General features: G+C 30.1%; 1 protein-coding gene across 1 annotated transcript; it reads right to left on the reverse strand.

Moving 5' to 3' along the window:
- Positions 1-8719: 8719 nt before the first annotated feature.
- Positions 8720-10674, reverse strand: LOC107453157 (uncharacterized). The gene has a single exon (XM_016069860.2). It carries the CDS (start codon positions 9844-9846, stop codon positions 8884-8886), a length of 963 nt encoding a protein of 320 aa, XP_015925346.1. The 5' UTR covers positions 9847-10674; the 3' UTR covers positions 8720-8883.
- Positions 10675-14811: the final 4137 nt, after the last annotated feature.

Here is a 14811-nt window from a genome sequence, read left to right on the forward strand (position 1 = left end):
CGCGAAATATCAAGCTTTACGTACAGCGTTAAGTTCTTAGATTGAGTATGAAAAATAGTTGTGTTCATTATAAAAAAAAAGTTTCGTAGATTTGTATTATCTTTACCGCCAATTTTTACAATTAAATTAATTGCGCAAATATGCGATTAATCTAAAACACATGAATATAGGTAAAAGAAAATAAGGATTTAATGAATAATCTGTGATAGAGCATGGAATTTGGCTGTGTTCATTATAAAAAGTTTTTTGCTTTGTATTACCTTTAATGTCATCTTTTACAATTAAATTAATTGCGTAGTTAGGTGATTAATCTAAAGCACGAATATAGACGAAAGAAAATATGGATTCAATAAGCAAGGATTTAAATAATCTTTTGTAGAACATGAAAGTTGGTTTTGTTCATTATAAAACGTTTTGTATTACCTTTACCATCAATTTTTACAATTAAATTAATTGCGTAGTTAGGTGATTAATCTAAAGCACGAATATAGACAAAAGAAAATATGGATTCAATAAGCAAGGATTTAATAAATAATCTTTTGTAGAACATGAAAGTTGGTTTTGTTCATTATAAAACGTTTTGTATTACCTTTACCATCAATTTTTACAATTAAATTAATTGCGTAGTTAGGTGATTAATCTAAAGCACGAATATAGACAAAAGAAAATATGGATTCAATAAGCAAGGATTTAATAAATAATCTTTTGTAGAACATGAAAGTTGGTTTTGTTCATTATAAAACGTTTTGTATTACCTTTACCATCAATTTTTACAATTAAATTAATTGCGTAGTTAGATGATTAATCTAAAGCACGAATATAGACAAAAGAAAATATGGATTCAATAAGCAAGGATTTAATAAATAATCTTTTGTAGAACATGAAAGTTGGTTTTGTTCATTATAAAACGTTTTGTATTACCTTTACCATCAATTTTTACAATTAAATTAATTGCGTAGTTAGGTGATTAATCTAAAGCACAAATATAGGAAAAAGAAAAAAGGGATTTAATAAATAAGGATTCAATAAACAAGGACTTAATAAATAATCTTGTATAGAGCATGAAAGATGGTTTTGTCCATTATAAAAAGTTTTTAAGTATTTTTCTTTCGTAAGTTTTTACAATTATATTAGTTTCGCATTCAATATTATTATTAAAACGTATGAATATCAATGAGAGAAAATAAGAACTTAATAACTAATCTTTCATAAAATATGGAAGATGATTGTATAAAAAGTTCTGCATCACATATCTCGTCATTATTTATAATTATATTTTAGTTGCGGATTTTATGCGATTAATCTATGACGCATGAAAGAAAATATAAGTTCTTAATGAATAATTTTTGATAGCGTATGGAAGATGATTGTGTTCATTATAAAAAGTTTTGTATCTCGTCAATATTATTAATTTTTTTCCTCGCTAACTATTTCTTTAACCATGAATACGAAACTAAACGGTTTTTTAACCATTTACAACTAACACAGTTTCAAAACCGTAAAAAAAACAAATGTAACTGAACATTGGAGATGGTGGCTGCTGAACTTACGCGTAAATGAGAGAATCGTATTCTAACATCCCATGATCGCAAATTGGGGAGACACTGGAAACTATTCGTATGGCAATGGAGGAAATATTGTAGTGTCAACCCTGGTACTCAAACCCTCGTTCTGTGGCTTGTGAGATTGACAGATTAGCCCTCTCGGCTATAATGAATGGTGTTTTCTACACTAGGGAGCGCTGCAAGCTCGGGACTGCCTAAATTTCCGGGTTACTGTTTCAGTTGTATTTTAAAGCCATTTGGCATCATTGTGTTTTGAGATTCTTGCAAACAATGCATTTGATTACTTATGTTTACAATGCTAACAATACTGTTTACAATACTAAAAGTGTTAACACTAACGTAAGATGGTGCACAGCTTGCAACACGAACAAGCAGTAATAAACAAATGGAAAGAGGCCAAATCAAGACTGACAAAAAAGCGAGTTATTCAAAATCTAGCAACCATGTCACCTTTTTTAATAATAAATAACAAAATAGCTGAAACAAATTTTCACTCTAAACTCCCCAGAATTACATAATAACATTAATATCTTATGAAATACGGCAGATTTTAGCTCAGAAATCATCTAGTTTATTTCTTTTATTGAAAACAAAATTATCCGTTTGAAAACATCGCCTATCAGAATAACATGTAGTAAGCAGCTGAAAACTTTTTAACCGGAACTAGAGTAGGTCCCGAGCTCGAGATTGTTTACATTGCCATTGAAAACACCATCCATATGTACACATCTGCAGGGAACTTAGCGGCTTCATTATGTGGGTCCAGGTTCATGTCCGTCGTCAACGGGGGAGTGAGAGGGGTGTGTCACCCTCCACCGAGTTTATCCAGTCGGCAAATTCAAGTTGAGTCGGCATTATTATCTTTTTTCTTTAGTATTAGTTGTTTAAGACGAACGCATGTCTCAAATCATCAGCGTTGTGGCAACATGCACAAAAATTAAACTTGAAGACCAGCATGCGTGTTCAACTACAGCATGATGCATCAGCCGAACGTTTTGCAAAGCAATTGTTGGATATTGGTAATGGAATGATGGCAATAGATAAAACCACCCAAAGCATTATACTGCCGACAGACTTCTGTAAAATTATTTCAACCATTGATGAACTTTTTCACAACGTTTTTCCAAATATCGCCCAAAGTTACAAAAATCTTCAGTGGGTCAGTGAACGTGCTATATTAGCAGCAAGAAATAGCGATGTATGTCCGCAAAAAAAAACAAAACGAATCACCCTGAATAACTTTCGTTCTAATGATCGGATTTTCACGAACAAAGTGTCAATCTTAATGGTTCCTAGGGGTGACCTCAAATATGCTAATTAATTAGTGCTAACTATTAATTACGTTACGAAATATGACACAAAAACGTACTTTCTCTGAATAAACATATATTTTTTTTGACATTTTTGGAATCTAGACACTTGAATTAGACAAAATTTTAAAAAAATTGGGTCGCAAAAAAGGTTTATATATTTGGCGATTGTCCAGAAGACAGCCAAAAAAAGTCGCCTGCGCAAATGAATATTTTAAGATAACCCATTGACTAATTCAAAAGAGGAACGCTTAATTTTACTAGGTTGCTAAGCAACCAAGCTCTGACTGTAAAAAAAATTAAATTATGTTCTGTGATTGCTCGGAGATGTTTAATTAATTGTTAATAGAAAATATCTCGAAGTTTCTAGGCAATAGACAACTTTTAAGCTGATTTCTGTCAAAAAAGCAAAAAAAAAATTATATTAATCTCCTTTGAAAAGAAAATCTGAGTCGATTTATAAATTATTTATGATTTTCTATTTTAGAAATCAAATACGTGAAATTTTTATCTGATATTATTTAGAATATGCTGTTTTTGCCATATTAATTCGAGGATTTCATACTAAAATCAAATTAACATAACTTATTATAGCTATATACAAAATTTTAGGGACAATCATTTTTACAGCTTTAATCGAGTCTTCTAGGCAAGAGAGTTTGAAGGGGAAAAAAAGTGCTTGAAAAATAAAATGTAGATTGTACAGTAATTCTAATGCGCATTCACAAGGATTTCTATAATTTACGATATTTCTTTTTTCTATAACTCAAGGAATGTTTAGTGGCATCTTAAAAACACTGAAATATGTTATGTTTAAGAATAAGATGTTGAAATAATATGTTGCATATTGTATGATTCATTGTTTAAAAAAATCGCTTCGTTCTGCTAGATATTTAGGTTACATGGTTTTCTTTTGATAAAGATGATTAGTAAATAGCATCCTCATGTTTCGATACATTCTGAAACTTACGTTCGCAAATTCACCATAAAATGTCGCACAGCATATTCTTCAATTACGATAAATTACATTTACCACCAAATACTGACTGCTACTATGATTATTTTTGTTTTCTTACATATACCTGATACTCTCTTTTCAAACAGAGCTCGTAAGATTCTTAAGTGGGGGCACAAAAACTTAAAAGATAAAATATTTAATTTCATCAACTCAAAATATCTGGTCTCAAAATTTTAATTTTTAAGTTAAATGTAACTTTTACAATATTAATGCTTTTACGTTTTTAAAGACCACATGAATCCTGTTAAAATATTAAAATGCATATGTTTACTTTAACGAGTGTAAAAACCTTATCAAAATAATGATCAAGACCCTAATCTAAAACAGTATAATTGACGATAAAAGCTCAACTGGCTTCAAAAAATATGAAGAGGGAAGTAAAAGTCGACATGTTTCCAGCGTTCAAATATAATCGCCCATTCTCAAGACTTGTCAGCTTTGAATAACTTGTGACTTTTATTATTGGACTCTCAAAACATGTCTATTTTTATTATCATCTATTATTTTTTTAAATCAATGAAGTTTTTATATTTTCGATTCAGTTTCTTGGGATTATCCATTTAGTTACACAACATATTAAATTATTTCACTCGACATTAAAATAGTTTTACATAAGTTATAGGCACAGGTTCTTAGATTGCAAAAAATAATAATCCACTACTTTGTAAAAAAATTAATGCGGTACATTTTTTTTTTTTTGCTGCAAGACTTAACATTTTAATCTAAGGACATAAAAAAATTTCGTTGACAATTGAAAGTTCAAAAGTCGAATGTGAAAATAGAATGTCCCTTAGAACCAGGAATCGAAATTAAATAGTTACAAGGAGAACTATTTCAAACAAGTTAGCATTTCTGTTCTACTCGAAGTTGTTTGAAAAGGTATTTTTTATATATCGATTCCAAAGTTTATTCGACATATATTTTAGGGTATACTTTCGGAGTATTTCGATTGAGTTTATTTTTACACCCTTCTTTGCTTAAAATTATTAAATAATTTGCTTAAAATAAATTATTCAAGCTACATGATTTAATGCATTTGTAGTATAATAGTAAACGGGGCTTCCATCGCATATCCTTTACCTTAATACCGCTATCATTAAATAAATGGAATAAGCTTGCATAAATAAAAAAAGTTAATATTTTCTTAGTTTTAATTTTCAAGGAATAATATGTTTCGATCAAACAGATTTCATTCTGGAAATAGCGAAATTATAGATAGCAATTATAGATAGCTTGGAGCAATATCATTCATATCCTCTTTTGACGAAATATAGGAAAAATTAGTTTTCAGTTTCTGTAAAAAGTATGTTAGCCTTCTTGCCACGTTTTTAAATTTTTTTTTTATTAAAATAAGTTCGGAAATTGCGTTATAGCATTTTTTTAAAATCAGATGCCTCTAAAATTGGCACGGCTTCGGAATCTTCTTACAAATTTCAATTTTTAGTATTTCCTGCTTAAGGGTGTGTTGGAGTGAGATTCTACTTTCCTCGTTCCCCATGTTAACCTATGAAGAATTATATGATTCTTAACCTACTCTTTATTTAGTCACTAATTACTAATTAATATTTTGGAATTTCTTTTGCTTCATTTCTGACATTTTCCTGATAACAAATTATACAACAATAATATCTTGGGAATCGTGCTAAAGCAAAAAATTAAAGAAAACAGTTTAGTATATTATCAGGAAAAAATCTACTTGGTATCATAAAGAAAGAGTAACAGATATAATGAAATAATTAGTGAGTCACACGTGGTCAGAGAATTAAAAATTTAATTTCACAACTAAGATGTTAGGACATTTAAGATACTGAGATATTTTAAGATGCTTAAAAATTTGGTTTAAAAATTTTAAACAGCGGAATGTTTTTAATTTCTTAACAAGGTTTTATTCTTAGCTAGCAGACAATAATTCTTTTTAAAAAAAAACGACTATAATTTAAAAAGGAGCTTTACTTTAAAGAAAACCTAAATTAAAGTAGTAAAAAAAATTATTAGTATATTAATGAAGAAATAATAAACGTAAAAGGGCAAAGAATAAGATTTTTAAAAATGTTAAAATTTAATAAAAATAGTTGGTAAAATAGTTCTGCGAAACACTTCAGAAAATTTCTTTTACGATTAAGACAATATAGGGTAAACCAACCAGTGAAGAAGCACACCCCGGTAAAGTAACATTTCATAAATATTTTTTAAAAATAAAATTTTAAACGTTTTAATTTAGATTGATTGGTAACAGTAGCCTACTACCAAACAATAGGAAGGCATCTTACAATGCATTGAGTTACCTGGTCTTAGAGTCTTCTCTGGAAAAAGTTTTGAATTTGTTAGTATCTGTTCAACGCCTTGTTTCTTTGACAAAATTATAAGGTCAGTATTTGTAGTTATCCGTTTAAAGTACAATTAATTGCATATAATAATGCTTTTTTTTCTCATTGTGAAAAAAAGAATTCAAAATATGGTTATTGAAGTTACGTTTTATTTATTTTAAGCATCATAACATAAGTAAGTACTGAGATTAGGGGGTGTTTATTAACTGGATTACCAAACTGGTTCCTTTACTGGAATTTTTCAAGTTAATGAAAATGAAAGAAAAATTTTAATTTTCTTGTACCTTTTGACATATTGTACATCAAAATTATATTAAAAATACAAAAACGGATACCTTAAACGGGAAAAATCTTTGGCCCTAAAAATTAGAAGAATTTATATTCTAAAGTACCTAGGAAAGAAAAAGTACCTCCATTGGTAGTTTTTCTTTACATAAGAAATCCCTGATATATTACAGAATCAGTCCATGCTATATATTTCATTGGAAAAAGTGATTAATGAAATGAAACGATGACCGCAGCAACATTTTACAAATATATTGCAAACGTTTCTACCCATGGCTAATTAAAAATGCTACCAAATTCCCTATTTTGCTTCTTCTGGATAGGTATAAATTTCATATCAATTTGAAACTGAGCAAGTTTTGTTCATCAAAACAAATTTTCTGGTTTAGTTTTCTACCTAATTCATGGAAATCTCCCATTAAATCTCGAAAACAAAAGAATTGTAAAACAATACGTCAAGAAAATTTTACATCCAATTTTAAATAAGATTTTGAGGCATTAAGTGATGAAGTTAAAATGCTTTTATGAAATGCAATATTTTTCCATTCGATGTAGAAAACGTTGACTTTAACAAATGCATGCAAAACAGACACCAAGAGTTAATGAGCAAGACAACTTATCAACAAAATACATGCACTATTTTTTGCAAAACGATGCACTATTATTTGCGAAACGATGCACTATTTCTTCAGAAGCTTGAGAAGGAAATCTCACAAGTTATGTTGCAAATTTTTAAAGGAGCATTGACAACAGAAAAGTTTAATCTCCCAAATATCCAATAGCCTGTGCTTTTCTCAATATTGAAGGATTTATTTCAAGAAGAACATTTGGTTAATCAAATTTTGGCACTGAAGCTAACACAACCAACATTGATAATGAAAGTATCTTGAAAACTGATTTTGATATAAGTCCTCTCGAGGCATTGTTAGTTGCAAAAACAATTGGTTCCATGAGTAAATGGTAAGTACTGCTGAAGACCCACTAGATATAAGTCAATGAGAGATGGATTTTACTCAAACTTCGAAACTCCTTTTACTCATTTATTATCCAGTGTGGAATTCTAGAAAGGGTACTGGAAAATCAAAAGAAATTTCGAAGATACATTTACATTGACTAAAAAGTTGGAAAAAAGAGGAGAAATAAATTACTTTTTTGCAATAACTTCAGAAAAAGAACAAAAATTTAAAGAGATTGAAAGAGCTGAAGAAAAAGTTAAAGCAGAAAGTGCTTTATTTTGAAGAGAAAAAAAATACTTAAAAAGATTTTAAAAAAATCTTAAAAAAATATGGGGAAAAGAGTAAACAAAAAAGGGATATAATTATAATAATAATAAAAACATCGAATTACACAATGATAAACATTCATAATTCTTGACATGTTGTACTGATAAATATAGTATATATATTTTAAAGTAGAATTTATAAAACACCAAAACCCATTGTAGTCCAAATCTTTTAATAACTAACTTAACAATAAGAATTTATGTATGCAATTTAGCTTGGCATTTCTGTTGTACAAAGTATTTGCCATTATTTAAACTAAAATTTTCATTTACTATTTTGTGTGTTATGTCTAATTTAAATTTTAATATTGTAAAAATATGTCATTATAAAGAATGAAGTAAATTAAAAATCTTACATTTTTCAAGATGACTGAAAAGAAATAAATTCTTTTTTGTTGTAATACTTCTCATTTTAGGTGTGACAAAAATATTTTAATTTTCTCCTTTTAAAAATCATGGATTTTAAAATTTTCCTTAATTTTTTTAAAAATAATTTTAAAAGTCATGTACTTTATACGGTAAATACTTTAGAGGAAAAAAAATTATTTTTGAAATTTAATGCTTTGATAAATATCACTAATAATTACACAGAGATAATGAATAAGCAATAGCTAACAGAGTGTTCTAAAAATTAGAATATTATAAATGTTGTTAGTTGCATTAATTAAAGACATTTACAATATATTCAGATAAGATTCAATTCAGAAAACTGTGCTTCAAAATGACTATATATTCTGATTTTAGGTACTTACTTTGGGTAAATATCCATTTATAAATACAGGTTAGTATTTACCCTACTCACATTTATCACTGTGAGCCCAAAATGCAGTATAAAATTATTTGTAATGTATTTATAATTATTTTAATAACTTAAAAAATTTATTATATTTGTATTTTTTTTTCTTTCTAAATTTTATTACAATTTTCATATGTTGTTTTCCAGATGTACTGTAACAAATTTTACAATCTCTTTAAAGTACTTCAAGTCTTAGTTTCAAACTAGTTTTATTTGCATAAGAATCAATGAAAAGCAAATAAGGTTCTTCTTCAATATGAATCAGAGAGTCTTTTTAAAATAGATTTCTGTCTGAATATTTTAGTGCACCCATTGATTATCATTAGATTTATCACATTCCCTGGATAAATGGGGTTTCTCTCTAGTATGAATAAGAGAGTGTCTGTTTAAATTGGTTTTCTGTGTAAATGTCTTATCACATATGGTACAAGAATAAGGCTTCTCTCCAGTATGAACAACAGAGTGTTTACTTAAGTGACCTTTCTGTGAGAATGTTTTATTACACACACTGCATGAATAGGGTTTTTCTCCAGTATGACCAAGATAATGTTGATTTAAATTAGATTTATGTGTGAAAAATTTATTACATACACTGCATGAGTAAGATTTCTTTCCAGTATGAACCAGAAAGTGTTCATTTAAAAAACGTCTCTGTGAGAATGTTTTATTGCACATGCTGCATGAATAAAGCTTCTCTCCAGTGTGAACAAAATAGTGTCGATTCAAACTTCTTTTCCGAGAGAACGATTTACCACACACATTACACGAACAAAGTTTTTCACCAGTATGAATAAGAGAATGTTCATCTAAGAAGCATTTCTGTGAGAATGTTTTATCACATACACTGCATAAATAAGGATTTCCTTCGCTATGAACACGATAGTGTCGATTTAAAGAAGCTTGACGTGTGAAAGATTTATCACATACACTGCAGGAATAAGGCTTTTCTCCAGTATGAAAAAGAAGGTGTACATTTAAGAGATGTTTCTGAGAGAATGTTTTACCACACACACTGCATAAATAAGGTTTTTTACCGGTATGAACAAAATAGTGCCGATTTAAACTTCTTTTAGAAGCAAATTTTTTACCACACACACTGCAAGAATAATTTTTCTCTCCAGTATGAATAAGGGAATGCTCCTTTAAATGACTTTTCTGTGAGAATGCTTTATCACACACACTGCATAAATAAGGTGATTCTCCAATACGAGCAGGAAATTGCTTGCTTAGTTTAAGTCTGAATGCAAAGGATTTATCACACATATTGCGAGAATAAGGTTTCTCTATGAATACGATAGCGTTTCTTTAAAGGAAATGTGTGATCACATGCACAACATGAATAAGATTATTTTTCAAGAATCAACGTGTTTCTTTAAAGAGAATGTGGGATCACACACATTATGAATACATTTTTTCACCACAATGAACATGATTCTATAAAAATATGTTATCACATACTCAGCATCAATAAAAAAGTCCTCCACAATAAAGAAGATTATGATTCTCTAAACTATCTTCCTGTGTAAATGTTTCATGGCATGTACTGCATGAATAAGGATTTCCTCCTTTATGAAAATTATAGTGTATTTATAAAATTATAGTATACTTTTCTAGCTATAGAGAGTGAAGAAGTTTTTGTAAACTAATATCTATGTTCATATATAAGTCGGCTGTTTTATGAACATAAATTTTTAATTACTACTGTGTGTGAAAAATGTACCACACACATTCAGTATAAAGCTTCTCGTCAATATGATAAGTTTTTTAACACACATTGCAGGAGTTGTATTTTGTTAAACGAGAAAATATTTTGGTAATTACTCTTTATCTAAAACCTTATTCACATAGATAAAGCCGTTTTCTTCAGCTAAAGGAAGAAAAAACTCTTTTAACTGTAAGTTTTAGGGGAGAGATTTTCTCTTTACCCGTCAGGATTGGGCTAAAATCAGTAAAATTATACGACAGACGTATACTTGTAATATCATAACTAGAGACCTTTTAATAAAAAATTGCTCGGGATCAGTTTCAGTGTAAAAATTGTCTGAAGGTTTGTTGATAAAAATCGGATATTTTTAAAGCTTCCGCCTGACAATTTTTGTAAACCCCAAGAGTATCTCTTAAGAACTGTTTCTACTGCATACAATTCGCATGTGAGATTGCGCGCGGACGTGCTTCGCAGCTGCGTGAGAAGTTCGTGCCTGTAATTTTTAAACATTCTGTCGGATGCAGTGAGAACCTTGGATAGTTTCTGGCAGATTTTTCATCATTCACATTTGCTGGTAAAAAATCTCTCAGAAATTGAGAATGGTTCCTTATTTAATGTTAGCTTTTATAGGAGCATTCTAACTATATGCCATTTGTCGTCGAAAGGAAAAGGAGAAACTTATTAGAGTTGTTGCTGCTGTAGTTCATTTACGTCGCACTAGAGCTGCACAATGGGCTATTAGCAACGGTCTGGGAAGCATCCCTGAGGATGATCCGAAGACATGCCACCACAATTTTGATCCTCTGCAGAGGGTACGGCACCCCCGCGTCGGTAGTCCGATGACCTGCTCACGCAGTCGAGCACTTTACGGTAGAACAGTTTAACGAGGACCAATACCGCACATCCTCGGTCCCTGACTGATCCAAGTTTTCCCCCACCCGCACACTGACCGCAGCCAGTGATGCTTGACTTCGGTGATCTGCTGGGAACCGTGTCTTAACGATCAGCCACTGCGGGATGAAACTTATTAGAGAGTTATTCAGAGAATATGGACCATTCTCAATAGCTGTTTCTTTTTTTTTTTTTTTTTCAATATTAATGTGAACAACAGCAATCTGGTCCTCTTGACCTGCACTACTTCACTCTAGAAAGTATACAGCTGCTTGCTATAGCTCATTCTGTGAGGCGGTACTTCTAAACAGATCATTTTGTTTTGAAAAAAAAAATTATATAATTTATGAGCTCAAATCTGCTGTATTTCATAAGATATTAATGATATTAAGTATTGATAATAAAGGTGACATGGTTGCTAGATCTGTAAAGAAATTGCTTTCTAAGCAGTTCTGATTTGGCCTCTTTTTAATTATTATTGTTTGTTAATGGTGCAAGCAGGGCCGGATTAAGCATACGCGGGGCCCTAGGCCATTCAAATTTTTGGAGCCCTTGGATTGAATTTTTTCTCGTATATTTTTTATTTATTCCAATATAAAAGTATTTATGCATCTTTTCATTTAAGAAAGCATATTTAAAATTAAAATAAATAACAATAAATTAACTTTTACTTTAGTTTATTAAATTAGAACTCAAAAATAATCATAATATTTTGAAAAAATTTGAAAATTCATTGTCTTTCTTAATTTTTTTAAATTTATTTTCAAAAAATCTATTTTAAGTGGGCCCCTAATCATTGGGGGCCCCAGGCCATGGCCTTGTCTGACCTAATGGGTAATCCGGCCCTGAGTGCAAGCCATGCACCATCATACGCTAGTGTTAGCATATTGCTAGAGCTGCTAGATTAAGTTCTTTTAAAATTATCATTTAGGTTTAAATTTCGAACTTGATACGTTGTTTGCAAAATAAAAAGTGTTTGATAGCGATTACTTTTGCAAATGACACTTCTTACGTCTTGGAATGGCAGGTTTTCAAATAATGATTCTTATGACGATTTTTCTTTTAAACACAAATAATAAATCAGGTAACAAATAAACATATGCAAAAAGTTAAGTTCACAAAACTATTGATAATATTTACTGAGGGTTCATAGACACTTTAAAAAAACAAAAACAGGAAATCAGCATCCGCTTAGCTATTTAAATGGCAAATTGAATAATGGTTGGATTAAATTTCAAGGGAATTGCTCCAAAATTTTTGTTTTCTGTTCTAAGCACATGGTGTCAGGTTGTTTTACATTATCATACTCGCTAAATAACATACGTCCGAAGAACTGCAAAGCGAAAATAAAATAAAAAGAATGTAAATACCGCGTGTTTTACTTCTAAAATAAACCATCTATTTCAATATTTAACATAAAAATATACAAAATCTGAATAAAATTTTCCCACACGAATATATAAAGCTTTAAAAAGAAATTTACAAAATTTATGATGGTATCGATTAATTTCTTCTTGGTTGTTTATTTAGTTATTGTATGTTATTCGGAAACCTTCATAAAGTTGTCCGGGAGGGAAGAACTTTGTTAGGAATATTTTAATGGAATCAGCTTATGCATTAGCATCGTAAGAGTCAACAAATTTATTTCATAAGTGCAATAATATAAGTTTTAAAATATTTAAATGAGTGCAATATTAAGTTTAGTAATGACATAGGTTCCTGTGTAAAGATATATTAAGAATTTTTTTGCAATGAGTAATTTGCATGCTAAAAAACTAAATAAGTATTTTTTTAAGACTGTGCTTATGTAAAATTTTTTAATTCATTTTGGTAATTAATCTTATTTTAAAGCTAAATAAAATTTTAAAGTAATAATAAAAAATTAATTTTCTTCCTGTCTAAGTTGACTACAAGAGCTGATTGCATCGTACGTGATCAACTTAGGCAAGTTCAACTGCACTGTTTTTTATTTGTTTATTTTATAGTTTTACTGTTTGAATTTTTCTTTAAATAATAGAACTACTATTTCTTAAAATAAAATAAAATTTTAATAAAATTAAAATTTTAATAAAATTAAAATTTTAATAAAATTAAAATTTTAATAAAATTAAAATTTGAAATAAAATTTTAAAGTCATGGTTAAAAAATTAAATTACATTTATATTCCTTTTGATAGGCAACATGACAGCAATGATTTAAGAAATGATAATAAAAACAGTGACTCATTCTCCTCTTTAAGGTGAGTCTCTGAGTAAGTTGCCTACAAATGAAGAGTGCACCGTCGTAAAAGTAAGAGGTCAACTTAGGTAGATTTAACAGTACTATTTTTTATTAATTTGTTTAATAGTTTTTAGTAGCTGCCTGTATTGCTTTTTTATGAAATAACAGTTTAAAACTAGTATATTATTTACTTAATTAATAATTTGAATAATAGCTTCTATAGTTTTTTTAAAAAAATATTAGTTTATAGCAATTAATTTAAGGGGTGGTCATGAAAAAAACGTTGCTTTCTATAGAGCGTGAGCAGAGCTACTTTTTGTGTGTTTGGCATAGCGCGTCGGTTTCTACGCTTGCCATTCCAATGTTGTTTAGGGTTTTTTCATGCTCTGAACATTTTGTTACAAAAATTTTTTGAATATGTCATTCGAAAATTTCGAATTTCTGTACCTATAACCGTAGCCGTGAGTGCCACTTTGCTGTCGTTCTCAGAATCTCGAGCTCTTTCCTACGAATGTCTGAAATTTCATCTCGTCAATCGGTTGAACGGACTGACTGCTAGAAATCCATCCTGAGGCAGAATTTCCCCCTGCTTTTTTCGACAAATCATCCTAGCACGATTATCTTTCTTCAAGATATTTTTAATAGTAACAATTATTGGCGATATCGCCAATGATATCGAAATGGGCTACAGATGGAGTAAAGGAGAACTCTCTACCTATGGCAACATTTCGCATGATTTCACCATTAGCGTGTGGAGAGTCATAGAAGAAGGAAGTACGTTAGTTTCTTTCTGGTATAAAGTCTAAAAATATAAAAAAAGATAATATATATAAAAGATAATTTTTTTTATAAATAAACTGAACAGTTCTTTAATATAGCTTGATACGTGTAGCGTATCTACCACTACAAAATTACAACTACAATTCACTAGTATATAAGACATGTTAACTCGACTCTATGTCGGGGTACCTTTTCATAGATGAAGGTTGACATGGTCGAATACTACTCTCCCCACATTGGTGACCTTCGGACGTGATGTGAACACGCCTACCTTGGCAAAAACGCCCACTTTTATCTGGATACGCCTACATCGGCAGTAACATCTAATTCGTTGGATGGTCCACATTGAACAGTTGACTTGTGACTGCATCATTATCCACCTCCTCACGCAGTTGCTACTCAGTCTCATCTCGATCACACACAACGCCGGCTTGCATACACTCGACTGCTAAAGGCAACACTGGAGCGACTACGACCGTGAAGTTAATACACTTCTCACATTCAGCACTCATAAAGTACGGTGATCTTAATACAGCTCTCCCGGTTTCGCACAAAAACAGCAATGATTCAACTAGTGGTATCCATTCATCGAATTCTATCACAGATATAATTCTAGTGGGGGAGTACTGTAA

This window comes from Parasteatoda tepidariorum, chromosome 8 (genome assembly GCF_982258835.1).
Source record: "Parasteatoda tepidariorum strain Cologne lab strain chromosome 8, Ptep-v5.0, whole genome shotgun sequence".
In the NCBI taxonomy this organism is placed as follows: Eukaryota; Metazoa; Arthropoda; class Arachnida; order Araneae; family Theridiidae; genus Parasteatoda; species Parasteatoda tepidariorum.

Bases quoted from the DNA above. Each gene is read 5' to 3' on its own strand.
- LOC107453157 (XM_016069860.2), bottom strand. From the start codon at position 9,846: ATGTGTGATAAATCCTTTGCATTCAGACTTAAACTAAGCAAGCAATTT.